The sequence below is a fragment of the Chironomus tepperi genome, unplaced genomic scaffold (genome assembly GCF_022539635.2).
Source record: "Chironomus tepperi strain 1889 unplaced genomic scaffold, CSIRO-AGI_Ctep_v1 contig_464, whole genome shotgun sequence".
NCBI lineage: Eukaryota > Metazoa > Arthropoda > Insecta > Diptera > Chironomidae > Chironomus > Chironomus tepperi.
The window spans coordinates 15,894-35,824 of NW_027226586.1; the positions used below are offsets into that span (position 1 = coordinate 15,894).

Below are 19,931 nucleotides of genomic sequence, written 5' to 3' on the forward strand. Positions count from 1 at the left end.
ACATTGTAAGAATTTATGTGCTGGACCAAATGCTCCTGACTTGATTGATGCCTTTTGATGGCTTGTAGATCTCTTGAATGATCCGATTTGACTGTAAATGATTTGAATGTCTCTTGTATGACTGTTTGGATCTTTTGTACGATCCGGGAAATTGGATTGAATGGGAATTTAGGTATGTGAAATGTATAAACCATGGATTAATTACCATGCGTAATTAAAGCCAAGTTGTGCGTGAATCTACAACCGGGTGATGGCGTGTAGTTGTCCACGTCTTATGAGTATGTAAATAATGTGTAAATAATGCACTATAATTAATTGTATCACTATAATTCACTGCTTCTTTTGAACTTTATTATTATTTTTTTATCACTCAAATTTGACACTATATCTCACCCTAATCCGTACCACTGATTCTATGGAGGTTCCGGCAGGCTCAAGTGCGGTGATTTAATTAATTGCAGAGGCTTACAGGCTGCTAATATCGCGTTGACTGCTCTAAAATGGATAAAAATAATTCCAAGTGCAATAATATTTTTGGATCACTATTTTGACCGTTAATTATGGACGTTGAGCTGCTTAACTAAGCTCTAGTGCTTCCTTCCTAATTACTGCTTGGTTGATGATTGGTTTGTGAATGATTTCTACACTAATTAAGTCTTGTTTTGCGAATTTTGTGCAAAATTGAAATATCACTCGCGGAATTTGTTGTTGTTACGGAGTGTAACCTGACAGTCCGTGTATAACTGGAATTTACAAAACTGCTGGTCCGCTGGATTGACTTAAATAGGTCCACACAAATATTTGTGAAAATGTGGAAGATCGGATTTGCCGCAATTCTGCGAACGTCGAGGATAAATGAAATTATTTAAGTCGTGATGATTCTAATTCACTAAATTGTACTTTATTCAAATAATTCCTTTAATCAGCGAAGTTCACACTATATAAAATAATAATATGGGATGTAATTAATTCACAAAAATGGCAATAAATAATAAAAGCTTACAATATTTGCTCTCTTGATCCGTCTTCTTCAACGTGTGAAAGTAGAAAGAACGCATGGATCGGAAATTGAGCAAATTAATGGGGGAAAGGGTATGAAAGCTTATAAATTGAGCAATGCGTTATAAATTCTTAAACAAGTAAAAAAGACGCTTTTTGTCTGTCATTCAGCGTTAATGACAAATAAGTACTGTCTATAATAGGAATGCCAATGCGTAGGCAAACCTAGCATAGATTTGAGTAGGTGCGTGATTTATTTTTCATTTTTACAAAAATCACTACCTAAATACTGGATCTTGTTTTGTTGTGGGTTTGGAAGTGGGGTTGGTCTACATCCTTCTTCGTACCGCCATCTGCTGAGATGTTGCTGCCGAGTTACGTAGAATGCTCAACTCGGTTTACGACTTGTCCACCAATAAACAATGGGCTATTGTTCCTCGTGTTGACTCGAATCTCTTCCGTCTTTTTGACGTTGATGACAAAGTTCACTTTTTCTGATTCTAATTCAAGATCTCTGAGCTTTCCTTGCATGTCCTGATGGGTATGTGCCAGCAAACACGCGTCGTCGGCGCAGTCCAAGTCTTCAAGACGATCATTTAAGGACCAAATGATTCCTCTTGGCTTTCCTCTTGTCGCAGAACGCATTATTTGTCCATAATAATTAGAAAAATTAATGGTGACAGTAAATCTCTTTATCTGACACAAACGACTCTGATTGTACCCCATCGTGCAACACTCTGCATCTAAATCCATTATAAGCTTCACGCATCTGCCTTATGAGCTTCTTGGGAACTCCTAAATTTCGAAGTTCAGTTCAGATGCACTCCTGATCTATTGAGTCGAACGCCTTCTCGTAGTCTACAAAGACGAGGTAAAGTGCTGATTGCCACTCGACTGACTGCTCTACGATGATCCTCAATGTGCTAATTTGATCGATGCACGATCTGTATGGACGAAAGCCTGCCTGCTCCTTCCTCAATCTGGTTTCGATTGGTTCCATTAACCTCTGCAGTATCACAGACATAAACACTTTACTTACAACTGACAGTAGTGTTATTCCTTTCCAGTTATTGCAGCAACTCAAATCTCCTTTCTTAATGAGTTTAATTATAAAGCCCTCCTTCCAGTCTTCGGGATATTGCTCTAGCGACCATATCTCATCAAATAGTGGCTTAAGTATGCTTGCAGTAGCATTTACATCAGATTTGAGGACTTCAGCTGGTATCTCATCAATTCCTGCAGCTTTGCTGTTCTTCAGTCTTTTTACAGCATCGATAATTTTTCTTCTTTTGTAGGAGGGCGAATGTCTACTGGCAAAGATTATTTAACACTTCCTTAAAGTGTTCCTTCCACCTGGCTGCTTGTTCATCGATGGTGACTAATACTTTTCCATTTTTTGACTTGATTGGTACTTGCTTCTTTCCTGACTGGACACTAAGCTCTTTTATGGTGCAATAAAGGTCCTTCATATTTCCAGAGTCTGACGCTGCTTATGCTCTTTCTGCGAGTTCATTTAAATGTCGCCTCCAGTCGTTTCTTACTTGCCTTTTGACTCTCTTATTCAACACTGAGTATTGTTTATTTAATTCGGTAGCTCTCGACTCACCAGCATTCAGGTCACTTTCTCTAGTGTTGCGCTTTCGAGTGTGTGACCTATGCAGCCATACTTTCGCTTGAATACTTCCTGATTAATGTCTTCCTGATCAGCTCATTAGTAATACTTGGATTGACTGTATCACCAGTTCACCAGATTCTGAGGATCCGTCAAAAGCAGCAATTCACAAAAAGCCACAGTTTTGGTTGTATCTGTGTCCAATTCTACATGTGACTACAGTCTACCTGTTGTGCTCAAATACTACTCACAAGACTGAATATGTCCGCATTGAATTACGAGTAAGGTCAAGCCATCATTAAGAAGTTCTCATGTCCTTGCTGAGTATTTTTAACTAGTAAAATTGATAGAAATCTAATTCGGACATGTTCAGTCTTGCGAGTAGGTCAAGCTTCGTTTGGTACATATTTGAGCACATGAGGGCAGCAAGGATGATTTCTTACAATTCTTTGAGTCCAGTCACGGAACTGAGCAGTCAGACTATTTACTTATCAAATTCCTATTTCCTGATGCTGTACCTGGACTGGAAACTGCTGATCTTCAGAAAATTAACACAAAATATGGCGAACAATCTCCGGTTCTTATGTTGATGTCTGAAAATGAAGAAAAATGGACAATTTTGTGGAAATCACAGGAAAATGAGAAGTTCTTCGAGCTTAAGCATCCAAAAAAGCTGAATTGGGAAGAAAGTTTAAAGTTGTGTGAATTTGTGGCTGACTTCTTGGCAAAATCTTTGAAGAATAATCACATAGGTAAGTGGATATTGACTAGTAATTATAGAATAGAGACCCTGACTAGTTTCATAATAATTCCCAAATGAAGCAGGTTGACATTAGTCGACCGTATGTCCAGAAGACTGATAATTTCCAGGATATGATGAGTAAAAAAGGACGCTAGAGTCTTTAGTATTCTAAGTAAGCTGAAGTATAAGGCTGGAAATACGGTCGATTAATTGCAGTCTGTCCTACATGCGCAGGATGTTAATCCAATCAATTTTCCTTATTTTCAGGCATCATCAGTCAATTCTCATATCAATCTAGTTTAAATTTAATTGAACTGGATTTGCTTGCTGATTCTCGTGACTTTAACTTATTGCAGCTTGCTGCAGAGACCGGAAACACAGAAATCGTCAATATTCTCCTCAAACTAAAGATGAAGACATGCTCAATGGACAACAAAATCGATGCTCAATCTATGGCATTTAATAATAAACATTTTGATGTCCTGTACATTTTACTGCAGAATAATTTGACATTTCCGCAATCATTTGAATCCAGCGAGTGTACTGGGAAATTAAAGGAGTTTTGTGATGTGACTGAGGATGTTCATAAGCTGATCAGTTCCAATGAGAAGGACAAACTTGAGGAAATTCTGAATCAACATCAAAATTTGCGCCATTTTTTCAATTTCTCGAATAAGTCAGCATTAATGATTTCATTAGAAAGCAAGTCATTTGAGGTTTTCGATCTACTGTTGAGTAAAAAGCTTCGATTTGGTTCCAATGAAGATCCAGCTGATTATTATGAAAAACTTGATGATTACGACATTCAACGACAGATCCGAGATATCCAGAACAAATATTCACAGCCATTTCTTGAGAAGCATATCCACACACTTGTTGCCAATTCTACAGCATGTTTTGATGAAACAGAAGTCAAGGACAAACTTGATACAGTTAAGAGAGCATTTGAATTATTAAGTCAGAATATTTTCACCAAAATTATCCTTCAAATTGTGGCTGCATCTAAGAACTTTAAGATTGTCTTTGACTTTAACCGTGAAGCTGTCAATGTTCTTGATCCAACAGCTACTGAGTTCACTCAAGGTGTTTGTTATATTTCTGGTAAAATGTACATTGGAGCTAAGCAACTACTTGATCCTGCTACAGAACATGAGACATTGGCTGTATTGATCCACGAATTGTGTCATTTTGTCATGATTCAAGTCTACAAAAATCATGCAAATCCATACACAAAAGATGACAAGAAGACCATGACGGAATTTGAGGAAATATCAAGAATATGTGAGGAAAATTCGGAAGCAGAAGAGATCATCGGTCTCGTCTACAATTGCTATCCTGAGGAAGACTTTCATGCTGAGCTGATTGTACGTGTTGTGCATTTACTTGCCTTTTACCGCAACTTACCCGAGAAACTAGCTCAAGTACGAACAAAATTCATTAAACTTTTTGAATTTTATGAGAATAAGGTCGTACCAGAATTGCAGCAGGCACTGCCAGAGATTGAAAGTCATCATGAAAAGGTGTTAGAAATTAAGGATAAGAAAATTACTAAGTTTAAGATTATTTCAATTGTTGTAACAGTTGTTGGGATTCTTGGTGCAATTCTTATTGCTTACTTCCTTTATAAACCAACTTATAAGTTTAATGAATTGTCTGATGTGGACCAAATGTCTGTCTTTAAAGCTCCTGTATTGTATAAAGGAATAAATCTTGAATTTGAGGATTTATTTGCTAAAAATTCGACTATTTATGGTAACTTGACATCCGATCACATCCTTAAGATGATTAATAAGGAACAATTAGACTTGACTGATCCACACTTGCGTTATGTCCAAGAACAGATTAATCATTCATGGGAAAATATGACACAAAAGTTAAAGGATAAAGTTTTAAATTCAAATTTCACTTTCCAAGATGAAAGTTTAAAATTGGGAAAATTGGACGGAATTAATTCAAAGCTTTTTAATTATTTGACATCTGATCAGATTGTTAATGTCTTAGATGGACAGGAACTAATCGTGCATGATATGATTAAAAATGAAACTAAATTTTATGTTGAACGGAAATTTGAAAATTCAAATATTCGTGAAATTTATTTCAGTTTTAGGCAACATGTAGAAGGACAAGAGGATATAAACTGTTGGAAAACAACTTACATGCCCAAATCGAACAAAACATTTGAATCCTTCTATCAGGAATTCATAAGCCAAAATATGTCTGATCAAATGAGCACAATCGATAGAATAAAGCAAAGTACACGGTTTGAATATTGTGTTAATCTTGATTCCTTTATTGAGGCATTGTCCTCAAATTATGTTCCACTTGACTTTGAACAAGTTCTAAAGACCGCAATTGATTCAAAATTGTTCATTTTATCAGGTGAAGCAGGAACAGGAAAGACAATAACATTTGAACAGTTTACGATGAAATTTAAGAAAATATTTCCAACTCGATGGGTTTCGTACATTGACTTGAAGGATTATAAGCATCTATATCAGGGCAATAGAACCTTAGATGATGTTGAGAACATGCTTGAAACCATTTTCGGACTTAGTTCCAGGAATGAATTTGAAAGACAAATTTTTAAAGATTATTTCAAGTCAGGAAATTTGATTTTATTTTGGAATGGATTTGATGAAATTTCACCACAATATAGTGAGCATGTTTTGGGTATTTTGAGCTTGATTAGGATTCTACCGCGAATGTTCAGTTAGTATGTACAAGACCACTTTATGCTGATCTGTTAAGGACTAATTTATCAGCTCATATCTTTAATCTAATTCCATTTGATTCAGACGAACAAGAAAATTATATCAAAAAATTTTTAATGTCCGAAAATATTGACGAATCCAAAATTCCAAATTATCTCGAAAAAGTCCAAAAAATCGTAAAGTCAACAGGATCAAAACAAAGTTTTGACACACCATTAATGTTAGGTATGATTGCGGAATTAATCGCAAGTGATGAAATCATTTATGAGTCAGAAAATTTGTACCAAATTTACCTAAAATTTGTGAAGAAGAAAATTGATAATTGGAAAAAGAAGAGCGATTTTGCATTGAAATTTTATGATGATTCCTTCACAGATCACCGAACATTTGATATGATGAAACTTTATCAGTCATATGCATTAAAGACCGAAGCATCATATCGAGGCATCAAAGCAAATGCATTAAAACTAAGAATAATGCGTCAAAAGATTCCAGCGGAACTGACAAGTGACGAAATCTCACGGATGGGTATTTTATACATTAATGACGGTAAAAATGTCGAATTTGCCCACAGAACATTTGCTGAATTTTTCATTGCACAATATTTGATCGAAAGTATTTATATTGCGGATGATGAACCTTCGGAAGTAGAAGCGGAACTAAGAATTGATATGTTTAGATATTTCGCTCAACAATTGGGAATTCAAAACTTTCTTAATTCTTACATTCAATTAAAGACTCCTGAAAATGTAAAACCGTTTGAAAAACAAATTGCGAAGCTTTTAACTACAAAATATCAGAAAATTTTATTCGATTTGAAACCTGAACATTTCTCATTCTTATTTAAATTTTTTAAACGTGATCCGAAAGTATTGAAGAAATTGCTTCAAATTGATGAGAATGAAACCTTTTACACATTCTACTTTAATTACCCTACTGTGAAACCTAAAGTAATTGAATGATATGATGAGTTTAAAAGTCAAGCTAAACCACATCTTAGTGACGGTGAATATAACAGATTTATTCGGGGTAAAAATCAGAAAGGAGTCATTTTATTCAGCGAATATTTATATGAAAAATCAAGATATAAATTTTATACAGATAAGAATGTTGCTCATGATATTTATAAACTTGATGACGATTTAAAGCAAAATGTTGACAGGACTTATGTTTTTAATTCCATTGCAACTAATTTGACATTCGATGAGTTAAAGGAACTCATAATATCAGGACTACAATCTAAAAAAATTAGTAATTTACCTGAATTATTTTTCAACTATACTGCCCACAAATACAGCAAATCCGAACAAAAGGAACTTTACATGAATGTTTTCACTAACACTAGATTCTTAGAAAATGACGTCTGGAGCTTTATTGATCTTTTAAACAAAACTGTTGAAATGTTTACGGAAATTGAAATCGATAAAATTTTTGACTCATTTCGTGAAGTTACTCGATTTTATCTGGATTACTCTGAATCATTATGGGACACATTTGTGACTTACGCAAAGCGAGACATGCAAAAACTGCTTTTAAGAAGAACTAATTTATGTAATTCAGAATACGAATGCTTTCCAAATAGCTTTCTTTTATTTCCATTTACTTATTATTACGATGAATTTCCAAAAGTTCTTGACATTTACGAAACTTACTTCAGTATGGCTGAAATTCAGGAAATTGTTCTTTCACATCCGAGTGATTTGTTGGTAGACCTTATTTTGTATGGATTAAATATTGATAAATTCCCTGAATATATGTTAAAGATATTTAAGGGAAATGAAAAATCATTAAAAGACTTTTTGCTTAGGGAAGTTGAGCCAACAAATTTGAATACTTTTGAACTTTTAAAAGATTTTGATCTTAATAAATCCCAAACAAACAATTTTAAAATTTGTTCAGATTTATTGGAGTCATTAAGTAAATATTAAAAATTTTTAAATAATAAAAATTCAGAATATTTTTTTTAATTTTGTAATTTTCTCAAAAAATATGCGCTTAAGTCCTTAAGATTAATAACTCGAGTAACTTTTAACATTTTTTGTAACAAATTCTAAAAATTTAAATATAAAACTTAATTAAACCTTAAAATTTCAAAATATAATCCAAGTAAATTGTAAAACCTCTAATTGGCTGTAACATAATATCATAATTAATTATACATATCTTTTCCATAATCACTATAATTAACTTACATGAAACTTATTTTCAACTTAAAGGTTATGCTTGACTTACTACTTATTATTTTAAGGTAAATTTCAAGTTCTTCTTTAGCAATATGAATCTTTCAATTCAGACCTATATACAAAATATATTGATTAGTTCCTATGATCTATCGTCCCTAAACTTATTACTCACAGAAATCAACTTCCAGTGATTTCCTGTTGTATTGTCGACAAAAAAAATGTCGAAAGCTATAATATTAAATTACATTAGGCTAATATTCTTGTTATTTACGCGTTCCTTACCTAATTGTTAAGCGTTTCTTTGCAAACAATTAGCTCACAATTACTTAATTTAAATATTTTTCTTAATTCACATAATGTTTTTCTCAGATGACTAAATTTTTCTTAGATGACTTGATTGTTTTCAAATTTTAGCTTACCGTTAAAATTTAAACCGAATTACTATATTTTTTAACCACCACAATATTTCAATTCAAAAGATCATCTTTATGCACACTCCAAATGTGCAGCACACACTTGTGTATCAACTCTGGTGTCGCTTCCAAATCTCTTTTAAATTCGAATCCGTGCAAGTTATGTCCACCAAATCTTCTACAAAGGAGACACCTTCTTTGTCAATTTCTACATTTGGAATTGACATTTTAAAATATTCTTTGACATTTTTACTGCAAGTTCCACGGATTGTGACTAATAAATGACCAGTTATGCTGCTGTTGAGGGAGATAAAGGAAGAATGTGTTGGAAATTAATTGAATTTATAGAAATTTTGTCGATTTTTGTCAAATTTTGATGAATTTTGTCCGAATTTTGATAAATTTTGCAAAATTTTGAATTTTGTCCGAATTTTGATGAATTTTGATGCAAAATTTTGACGAATTTTGATGAATTTTGCCAAATTTTGACGAATTTTGAATTTTGCCAAATTTTGAAGAATTTTTGTCAAATTTTGCGAATTTTGATGAATTTTGCCGAATTTTGATTAATTTTTGCCAAATTTTGACGAATTTATGTAAAATTTTGAATTTTGATGAATTTTGATTAATTTTTGCCAAATTTTGACGAATTTTGATGAATTTTGCCGAATTTTGATTAATTTTTGCCAAATTTTGATGAATTTTGATGAATTTTAATTAAATTTTGCCGAAATTTGATGAATTTTGCCGTATTTTGAATAATTTACGCCAAATTTCGACATATTTTGAAATTTTGCCGAATTTTGTAAAATGAATTTTTGCCGAATTTTGAAGAATTTTTGCCAATTTCTTGATTATTTACCTACCGTTCATATCTATACCGAAAAATGATGTGAAGATAGTTGTCTAATTTTACATTCAACAGTTTAAAATCTAAGAAAATATTAAAAATTAATTAATTATTTCAAAATTTAAAAAATACCAATAATTTACCCATTTTTACTCACTGAATCTCTTTCCTTAACAATACAACTTTCACATTTGATGTTCTTTGAATTATGAACGATGCTTTTATACTCAACAATATTATTAACTCGTATTAGCTACGGCAGCATGTAAGTTGTTGATAAAAGTGTCGGCTTCTTTCGTCTAAAGCGCGTGAAATTAGCTATAATTATTAATTTTTACGACTTACAGTTCAAGTAACCGTTATAAGTATAACATAATAAAATTATTGGGAATGCTCAAGGCATTTGGGGGTATTGAGGAAGGGGAGGGGCAAGAGGGGGCGATTTGGGGTCAGCTAGATCTTACTATTTTGGGAAAAAATCTACAATTTTTTAGGGATTTCCGACAAAAATTCTAACTTGAACCTAACTTTTCCCTACAGCTCCTCCTCCGCCCCATCTCCCCCACCCCTTCTTCCTCCTATCTCTCTACTTCCTCTAGCATTCTTAGCATTTCAATTGATAATTTTTATAGCTATACTTAAATTATGTTTTATGACTTTTAAAGAGAAATTTACCAACAAAAAATACAGTTGCATCATAATGTGAATCAGTGGTGGTCAACCTTTTATTTTTCACGGCACCACGGTGGTAAGCCTAGATCAAAACCGCACACGGAATGCGATTTATGGAATTTTGGTTCCATTTTAGTATTCCGCGTCACACAGGTGGGCCACCACTGATACAAATAGTCATAAAAATGCCATGCACCGTTATAGACATGAATATGTACTAAGATTGCTCATGAAATTCACAACTTGAATGTTGAAAATAAAAATCTATTTTTGAATAATTAAAATAAATAAATTAATTAACTTGACAATCCACCTTACTTTGATTTATGCTTAAAAGTATATTTAAATTTGCTAGATAATTAGTGTCTTTTCAGCATCTTGTTTAAATTTAGAATTAATGTTTTTTAGTCTGTGAAATTTTTATAAACATTTTTTATATTATTTTTGGGAACCTTCGTCGGGATGTTTAAAGAACGTCTGTAGACAGCTTTAGCGTCCTTATCCGCACATCTAATCCAGGACATTATCGGTCTTCATCATGAAATTTTTTGCTGTCCACAAAGTCTGCAAATGTTACTCTATGTATTGGAGCATCCTGTGGTCGTTTGTTCACATGACCTGCCCATCTCATGCGATTTACACGAAGAATAGTGACTCACTAGGGTTTTCAATCCCGGGATCAAAATGTATGTAATCCCGGGATTGATTTATATGCAATCATATAGGGATATATCATATAGGGTATTATAGGGATTGAAACCCCTAATAGTGACAATATCAGCACGCTGGAAAAGCTTGTAAGCTTCATAATTATGACTAAATCGGTACAGAGTTGTAATCTGTGACTAATCTCGGGATTGAAAACCCTACTTACCACTAAAGAGTACCGCGAAAATCAAAAGTTTCCCCATCACTGGTCTAAGACAGAGTTGGCAGGACTTTGGGATGTCCGGAGGCGCCATCACATTGGAGTCTTGTCAACTCTGGTCTAAGACAATGCCTATTAAACTTGTTTGTTCTACTGCTAAGCTTGCTATACTGCCCTTGGTTGGAATCCACAAGGGAAAAGGCGTCCAGGTGCTCCACGAGCAACATGGCGTAGGACGGTAATGAAGGAATGCCAGTTAGATGTCAAAACTGAGAATTTGTACAAGCTTTGTGATACATCCAGCAACAGAGTCAGAAGGAAGGCCTTTTGTAGAAAACTAGGCTCCACATCGTAGCATGGTTCCAGAAAGTATGTAAGTAATTCTACGGCATACTATGGTTTTAAGCTTCGACTGAGACTATGCATGCTTACGTTAATATGTCGCAGCACACAATCTTCTTACCTTAGTTACTTACTTACTTATGAGTTAGCATCCAGCTATAATCTAACCTCTTATGGATGTTAATCAATTATTCACCAGAATTCATTGGATGTTAAGGAACTTCTGTAAAAAAAATTCATGAAAATTTCAAATTTTGCTAGGAATTTGGTAAGACTAAATTAAAGCTATTGTAAAGTGAATTAAAGTGAACAGGCTGCGATGGGCTGGTCATGTCATTAGGCTGTGGAATCTACATTAATTAAGGTCTACAAAGCTGACTTTTTTGACGGTAAAAGAGCCCGTGGACGACCAAAGAACTCTTGGAAGGAAGCTGACGATAGAGATAGTATTGCACTTGGTATCAGAAATTGGCAAGTGGAAGCCAGCGATAGAGACAGCTTCAGGCGACTCTTGAAGGAGGTCATGGATCACAATTGATCTGTACGACCAGCGAAGTAAGTAAGTAAGTATATTTAAAAAATACAATTTTTGAGGATTTCATATGATTTTTATTTATTTTTACAAATATTAATCAGGGACCGTTCATTTATTACGTTCAGTAACTTAATTCTGTAACGTAATAAGTGAACAGTCCCTTAAGTAATTTACAATTAATAGAAGAATGCCCATACAAGTCCGAGTAAGCATTAATCCATGCTTAGTTCCTAAAACACCACAAATTGTTTAATCGATCAAAAATCCGGCATTAGACCGGCTTGACTCTGACTTGATGCTGGATTTGATTCAAAAATTCCGACACTTGGCCTGAGTTAAGCTGACCTAGTGCCGAATTTGAACCGAATCCAGCATCAAGTCAGAGGGTCAGCTTGGCTCAGACATAGTTCCGGATTTGAACCAAATCCAGCATCAAGTCAGAGGGTCAGCTTGGCTCAGACATAGTGCCGAATTTGAACCAAATCCAGCATCAAGTCAGAGTCACGTCGGCCTGATAACCAATTAACCAATCTGTATTATTTGGAATTTAAGCATGGATTAATGCTTATTCAGGCTCAATTAAGCAGCATATGCTACCCGGGTTAAATCAGCTACTCCATTTAATAAAGATTATAAGTAATAAATCCAGGTGTACAATGAGTTTTTGCAGTTTTAATGACATGCTGAACAGATGCAGCACTATCACGTGCCTCCAAGTTGATACAAGCATTTTCCTCAAGTCCCAAAGTCGTCAAATTAGTCAGCATATCAAATACATTTGGATCAATATATGAAATATTATTTTTTTCAAAGGTTATGTATTCAAGCTTTGGATTAAACTCAAATAAGTCCTTTTCAAGCCTCTCAATGTGATTGGTGTGCAGCGATAGAATTTGGAGATTTGGGAATGGCTTCAAGTCACTTTGATGGATTTCCTTGATGCTGCAGTAGTAAAATTGGATGTATTTGAGATTCTTGAAGAATTTGTCAATGCCACGGGGGAAGTAATGAATTTGCTCTAAGCCAGCAACAGTCAGACCAATAACATTATCATTATTACGGTCATTCCAATGTTTACCGGTAATGGCATCGACTTCCGCATCATCAAGTGATGTTATTGGTGGAGAATTACGAATTTGACATCCATAAATTGACTTTAAACTGCCTACATACAGTGATGTGTATGTACAATCAAGTGTTACTGATTGTGATGTCCCGAAAAGTGATAAAGTCATGCACACGAGCAATCTAGTCAAAATAGACATTTAAGCATCAATAAATCCATCAAAAATTAACAAATTTAACTCACAAAATTATTTTGAACATTTTTCCAATTTTATGTCCAACGTCAAGTCCCCAAATCCAGGATATAAATTGATATTGTTGACCAAATCAAGGCACAGCTCACAGCTTCTTCAGAATGATCCTCAACTTAAGACAGATGACTTGAAAGTGAAGCTAGAACAGCACAGGAACTGCTTTTATATAAAATTATCTCCCAATTTTGCACACGGCCGGTTTTTGAGAGTATTTCAGGCATAAATCAAGTTAAGAAGATGAGCGAGTCTTTTACCATTGATAAGAAACGTGTGCTGATGCTGATGCTGTTGTTGGCCATTCAGGAGAGTATTCAGGGGTGTCAAACTCATCGTCTTTGTTTTTTGGAGGAAAAAGTGCATTTTTCTATGGTCAGAGCTTGAATTTGACATGATTTAAGTCGACTTAAGTTGACTCAACTCGACTCAAGTCAACCTCAAGCTCTGGTTAAGGCTTATTGAGACAAAAAAACCCAAAATTCCAGCAAATATTCTGGTAACGCCCATACTTACTTACTTACTAGACTTGGCAAGACACTTGACTAGACACTTGACTAGACACTTGACTAGACACTTGACTAGACACTTGACTAGACACTTGACTAGACACTTGACTAGACTTCACATCACAAAGCTTGTACAAATTATCTGGTTACGTCCCTTGTTGATGACTAACTAATGATTTTTTTCTGTAGAAATGAACTTACACCTCTAAATTTAGGAATCAAAACAATTTTTAATCGCAAATTATATTTTGTTTTTTAATTCAAAACTAAAGATTGCGATGTCTCGAGCAGCACAGGGTATTTGCTAGGACACAATGTGGTGGGCAGCCTTTCATTCTTCGCGGCACACCTTGGTTGTAAGGCTTGACCGAAACCGCAAACGGCATACAATGGCAAGGGCATTTGCAACATTTTTTTTGGCTACGCACTAATGTGCCACAACGCACATGTTGCTCATTATTGTGCTAGGACATGACTATCTTGCAACATTAATAGCATGACATGACTGCTCCCTGAAGGCTGTATAATTCCTTAATTTGCTCTATTTTTTTGACGAAAAATGAAGTTTGTTGCATCGTGTTGTCTATGGATGCCCCAAAGTCATCAATTTGTAGATTTTAATTCCGCTATTCTTGTCTATCTCCTTGAAGTCACCCAAAGAACTCATGGAAAGATGCTGTCGATAGAGATAGTAATGCACAGACAACGATAAAGGCAGCTTTGGACACAAATTGAGGATAATTGATTTATACAGCCTGAGAAGGAAGCAAGTTACAATCCACATTAAATCACATTTCTTATCAAAAAAACAGCCATAAATAATTTCAATGATTATCATGTCTATTTTTGACTCACGGTCATTAAGCTATTCCTGATCTATCCCAACATAGACTTATTATTACTTAATATTTGTAGTCAACTGACAATGCTGTGTTTGTGTTCCCAATAGCTGTTTTTTGCCTCAAAATTCAAAGAACTGGAATTAAGTGACTTACTTACTTATTGCCGCCATGTTCCTATGTGGAGCTCAGGTTACATCCCATCTGTATCCACAATATTCTCTGTCCTCACATTTACCTGACAATCTTTCATTACTCCAAGTAGGGGGTTGGAGGGGTAATGCCGATTTATCACGTTACGTAATTTGTGAATGACCCCTTACCGGATATGACAAAATAAGAACTAAATTTTAAATTTATTATTTCATTTATTTTAATATTTTATTGAGGAAAAAGCCAATTTAAATATGATTAAGCATAAAAAAAGGCATAAAAAACCTCGACTTAAAGCTACATATAAACAGAAATTAAAGGAATTACAGCATTTGCATCGTTATTCATTAATGCTTAGTGCCTTCATAATTTTTGACAATTTTTGGTCTTGATCATCGAATTTCCCATGTAGCTCATCAAATTTCCGATCTAACTCCTTCATTGCCTTCTCAATCTTATCAGTTCTGAATCTCAGTGATGTCAAAAGTCCAGCATGATCAGTTGTGGCTGCATTTTTAATCTTTTGGATCTCTCTGAGCATTGCTGTTTTGGTATTTTGTCCATTTTCATCAAGAATCTCCAATTTTGTGTCCATGTCTTCAATGTGCTTCCTTAAGTCATCTTTTAGTGCATCACATTGGCTGTTGTTGATCTGTGCAGCAGTTCCACTCAATTTTTCATCAATTTTTGCAATAGTTTGACTCATTTTTGTGAAATTTTCATTGATAAGTGCTGAACATTGTTGACTGTCGGTTCCATTTTTAACAAGGGACATCAAATCTTCTGACATTTTGTCAACTTTTGACTCTAGTGCTGAACATGTCTCGAGTTTGGAGCTTTGAGTTGTTGTTGTGGTTGCTGGTGTCGTTGTTGTTGTAGTTTTAGGCTTAGCTGTTGTTGTAACTACTTCCTGTGCCTTTTTGACTTGCTCAGCTTTCAAGTCCTGAAGTTCATTTTGGAAGAAATTTGGAAATTTGGAGTTTTTCACATCATTTTCCAATTTTTCCAGCTTGTCCTTAAGTTGTTCAGAATTTAGTTTTATGGATTCAGCTTCGAGGTCCTTGACTTTATGCTCTAAATTTGAATAGTCTGAATTTATGCATTTGGTGCCTGCTGTCTTGATGATATGTTGAACAGCTGTTAGATTGCCGGAAGCAGACATGCTAATACAAGCGTTTGCGTCAAGGTACAAAGTCTTCAGTTTAGTCAGCTTTTTAAACACATTTGGATCAATGTGCGTGATTCTATTGGACTCTAAATAAATCCAATCTAAATTTGGATTAAATTTAAATAAATTTGCTTCCAATATTTCCAAATTATTATTAGGGAAGTGAAGATTCCTTAAATTTGGGAGGTTTTTGAAGTCACTTTGATGAATTTCCGTAAGTCCAGTGTAGCCAATTTGAATTCCTTTCAGATTCTTGAAGATTTTTTCCAATCCACGTGGAAAATAATGAACTTGTCCAATATAATAAATAGAAAATCCCACAACATTATCGTCATTATAGCCATCCAGATGTGTACCATTAACTGAGTCGATTTGTGCTGCATCAGGTGAAGTTATTTTGACTGAATTTTGAACTGCGCAACGATAAATATTTCCCAATTCGCTCCAAAAACCTATTACACATTTATAATCAAAAGATACTGATTGTGATGATCCAGGAAGTCCCAAAGTCATGCACAGAAGCAATCTAGTCAAAATAGACATTTAAGCATCAATAAATCCATCAAAAATTAACAAATTTAACTCACAAAAATATTTTGAACATTTTTCCAATTTTATGTCCAACGTCAAGTCCCCAAATCCAGGATATAAATTGATATTGTTGACCAAACCAAGGCACAGCTCACAGCTTCTTCAGAATGATCCTCAACTTAAGACAGACGACTTGAAAGTGAAGCTAGAACAGCACAGGAACTGCTTTTATATAAAATTATCTCCCAATTTTGCACACGACCAATTTTTTTTTTTGGTTCCTGATAATTCAAATTCAGAAGCTGATTAGGAATAACCCAAATTTATGCCTTATGACAATCTCAGTATTATTTCTATTGTAGCACATCAAAACAAATGTCATGTATATTACGCGTGATACAAAAGCTTATACAGGAGTTCAACTTATGTCATAAAACATAAATTTGGGTTATTCCTAATCAGCTACTGAATTTGAATTATCAGGAACCAAAAAAAAAACTGGTCGTGTGCAAAATTGGGAGATAATTTTATATAAAAGCAGTTCCTGTGCTGTTCTAGCTTCACTTTCAAATCATCTGTCTTAAGTTGAGGATCATTCTGAAGAAGCTGTGAGCTGTGCCTTGATTTGGTCAACAATATCAATTTATATCCTGGATTTGGTGACTTGACGTTGGACATAAAATTGGAAAAATGTTCAAAATTATTTTGTGAGTTAAATTTGTTAATTTTTGATGGATTTATTGATGCTTAAATGTCTATTTTGACTAGATTGCTTCTGTGCATGACTTTGGGACTTCCTGGATCATCACAATCAGCATTCTTTGACTGTAGCTACATATCAGCTGGATATGGCTTATTAGGACAATCTTATCATTGCTATGTCCAAAATATTGTCAGAATAACGTCACTAAATGCAGCTAAAGTCATTTCCGTTACTGGCACACATAAGGCTGGCTACAATGATGATAATGTTGAGGCTTTTCATGCTGGAACTGGACTAATTTATTATTTTCCGCGTGACTTAGGCAAAATCTTTAAAAATCTTAAAGAAATTTCAATTGACTACACTGGACTTAAGGAAATTCATCAAAGTGACTTAAAGGACATCCAAAATTTAAAGAATCTCATTTTATCAAGCAATAATTTGGAAATATTGGAAGCAAATTTATTTAAATTTAATCCAAATTTAGAGTACATTTCATTATCTGGCAATAGAATTTCACACATAGATCCACATGTGTTTGACAAGCTGACTAAGTTGACGGACTTGCACCTCAGCGAAAACAGCTGCATCGACATGAGTGCCTATAACGAGCCAGAAGTTGTTCCAAATATCATCAAATCAGCAAGAACTCAATGCATAAATTCAGATTATTCAAATTTGGAGCATAAAGTCAGGAATCTTGAAGCTGAATCTTCAGCATTAAATTCAGAACAACTCAAGGAAAAACTGGAAAAATTGGAAAATTTAGTGAAAAATTCAAAATTTCCAAATTACTTCCAAGACGATATTGAAGACTTAAAAGCAGGTCTAGTCAAATAGGCACCAAAAGAAGCATCAACGACTATAATGACCTGAGCATCCGACAACAACTGAACATGCAGCCACAACAACAACAACTTCAACTGAGCCTATAGCCTATAGCGACACCAATAACAACTACATCCAGAGATCAATGTCGACTTTTTCATATACAGCACTAGTCTTCTTCTAGATCTGACTTCAATTGAGTCTACAAATACGTCAACAACAACAACAACAATATCTAATAAACCTACAATCACAACAATCACTATAACTGAGTCTAGAGCTAAGACAATGACTCCAATAACCATTACAGTTAAGCCTACAACTAATAACCACAACACCTGAGTCTGCAACTAACAATGCGACAGCACCACGACAGCAGCGACAACCTCTGCGATACCAACAACAACAGAAGGGCTGGCAAAATCAGACCTCGAAGTCAAGTCGGATTATGTATGAGAAAAGTCGATATAAGTCGACTTAACTTCACACAAACTCCTAGTCGACTTCAAGCTCTGTTCAAAATTTAAGGCTCGGTCAGCACTAGAGTCAAAATAGCCAAGTATGGTCATAAGTATGGTTACAAAAATGACCATGCGCAAGTGTATTGATTGAGTATGCTCATAGGCAGGGGTATAGCCAGGGGGCTTCCATGGCTACTACCCTGTTCATGGACAAGCTCATTTAGTTGCATATTCTCATTGTTTTATTAGAGATTATAAGAAAATTTTACGAAAATTATGAAGGAACTCAACATTAATGCATGACGATGCAATTTATGAATAAATCAATATTAATAATTTCAAAATTTGACTTTAATTTATTGATATTTTAGCAGCTTTAAATCTTAAGTCCTTGATACAGTGATGGTCAACCTTTTATTTTTCGCGGGACACCAATTCTTTTCCACTATCGGCATCGGAATCGCGATTCCCCTGAATATCCCGATCCAGAAAAATCCCGAAAATTTTAATCCCGAGCCCGAAAATTTATCGGGGCCGGGATTTCGTGAAAGCATTGGGACACCTTAGTGGTAAGCCTTGACCGTAAATTCCAAACGGTTCATGGCATTTCAGAATATTTTTGGCGACACACTAATATGCCGTGATCCACAGTCTGCCTTAATACTTACTCACTTACTGCAACCATGCATCGAATCTGGAACCTAAGTTATTCCAAAAGGCTGTCCATCTGACTCTATTGCTAGCTCAGTCTTAAAAATTCTCTGTTTTTTTGGCATCTAATTGACATTCTCGCATTAATTTTCTACGCCTTTAATCCTGCATAAACAGTTCACACATACGCATTTTTTTGGACATTTTTCTCAATTTCTCAAATGCTCAATTTCTGTGCGTGAGCATAACAATGACTCGTCATTTTCTCTTCATTGATTAAAGCAAAAATGTTTATGAAAAAAATAAAATCTATAAGTTTGAGACAATGTGGCGACATATGAAGGCTGATGACATTATCAAGGCTGTTTAATGCGTGCTGCTGTATAGGCTGTGCAGATTTTTAATGAAAAAAGTGGGAATTTTTGTGCTATTTCAGTAAAAAATTGGGTTATGTATTATTTTTGAAGTTTTACGACTTTATTTTAGAACAAAAAGTCGGAATCTAACTTAGAATCCGAATTCCGATCCCGAAAAATGCCAGGAAATCCCGAAAATTTCAATATCGATCCCGAAAATGTATCTTTACCGGGATATCGAGAAAACATACACACAGGTTGCTCACCAATGGGTTAGACACTCCAAAAATACAGTACTGAACTTAGTGAATTTATGTGAAGGTTCAGTACAGTATTTAAGGAGTGCATTATTTAGCGTACAGTGCAGGAAAAGCATTGTACATTGGAGTGACCGACCCTGCACATTCTCCTAATTTACGGTAAACCTGCTATAAGGATCGAATTATTCTAAAAATTAAATAAATTACAATAATTGACTATAAAATGATTTTC

At 34.6% G+C, this 19,931-nt stretch overlaps 1 protein-coding gene and 2 long non-coding RNA genes across 3 annotated transcripts; 2 read left to right on the forward strand and 1 right to left on the reverse strand.

The window, feature by feature from the left end:
• Positions 1 to 3,042: 3,042 nt before the first annotated feature.
• On the forward strand, positions 3,043 to 7,026 carry LOC139099157 (uncharacterized). Its single transcript, XM_070651548.1, has 3 exons — positions 3,043 to 3,363; positions 3,621 to 6,008; positions 6,149 to 7,026. The coding sequence occupies exons 1-3, from the start codon at positions 3,195 to 3,197 to the stop codon at positions 7,024 to 7,026; spliced, it is 3,435 nt and encodes a 1,144-aa protein (XP_070507649.1). The 5' UTR covers positions 3,043 to 3,194.
• Positions 7,027 to 11,978: 4,952 nt separating this feature from the next.
• LOC139099146 (uncharacterized) lies at positions 11,979 to 13,704 on the reverse strand. The gene is made up of 2 exons (XR_011545274.1): positions 13,237 to 13,704; positions 11,979 to 13,175 (listed from the first exon to the last, which is right to left on the reverse strand). It is a non-coding gene; the product is annotated as an uncharacterized lncRNA (long non-coding RNA).
• A 3,278-nt stretch (positions 13,705 to 16,982) lies between these two features.
• Positions 16,983 to 18,776, forward strand: LOC139099147 (uncharacterized). Its single transcript, XR_011545275.1, has 2 exons — positions 16,983 to 17,147; positions 17,209 to 18,776. It is a non-coding gene; the product is annotated as an uncharacterized lncRNA (long non-coding RNA).
• Positions 18,777 to 19,931: the final 1,155 nt, after the last annotated feature.

Excerpts from the sequence above, each read along its gene's own strand:
- LOC139099157 (XM_070651548.1), top strand. The coding sequence starts at position 3,195 with ATGTTGATGTCTGAAAATGAAGAAAAATGGACAATTTTGTGGAAATCA. Across the intron at positions 3,364-3,620 it reads TTTGAAGAATAATCACATAG|GCATCATCAGTCAATTCTCA; the intron begins GTAAGTGGATAT and ends CCTTATTTTCAG. Across the intron at positions 6,009-6,148 it reads TGAAATTTCACCACAATATA|ACGAACAAGAAAATTATATC; the intron begins GTGAGCATGTTT and ends CATTTGATTCAG.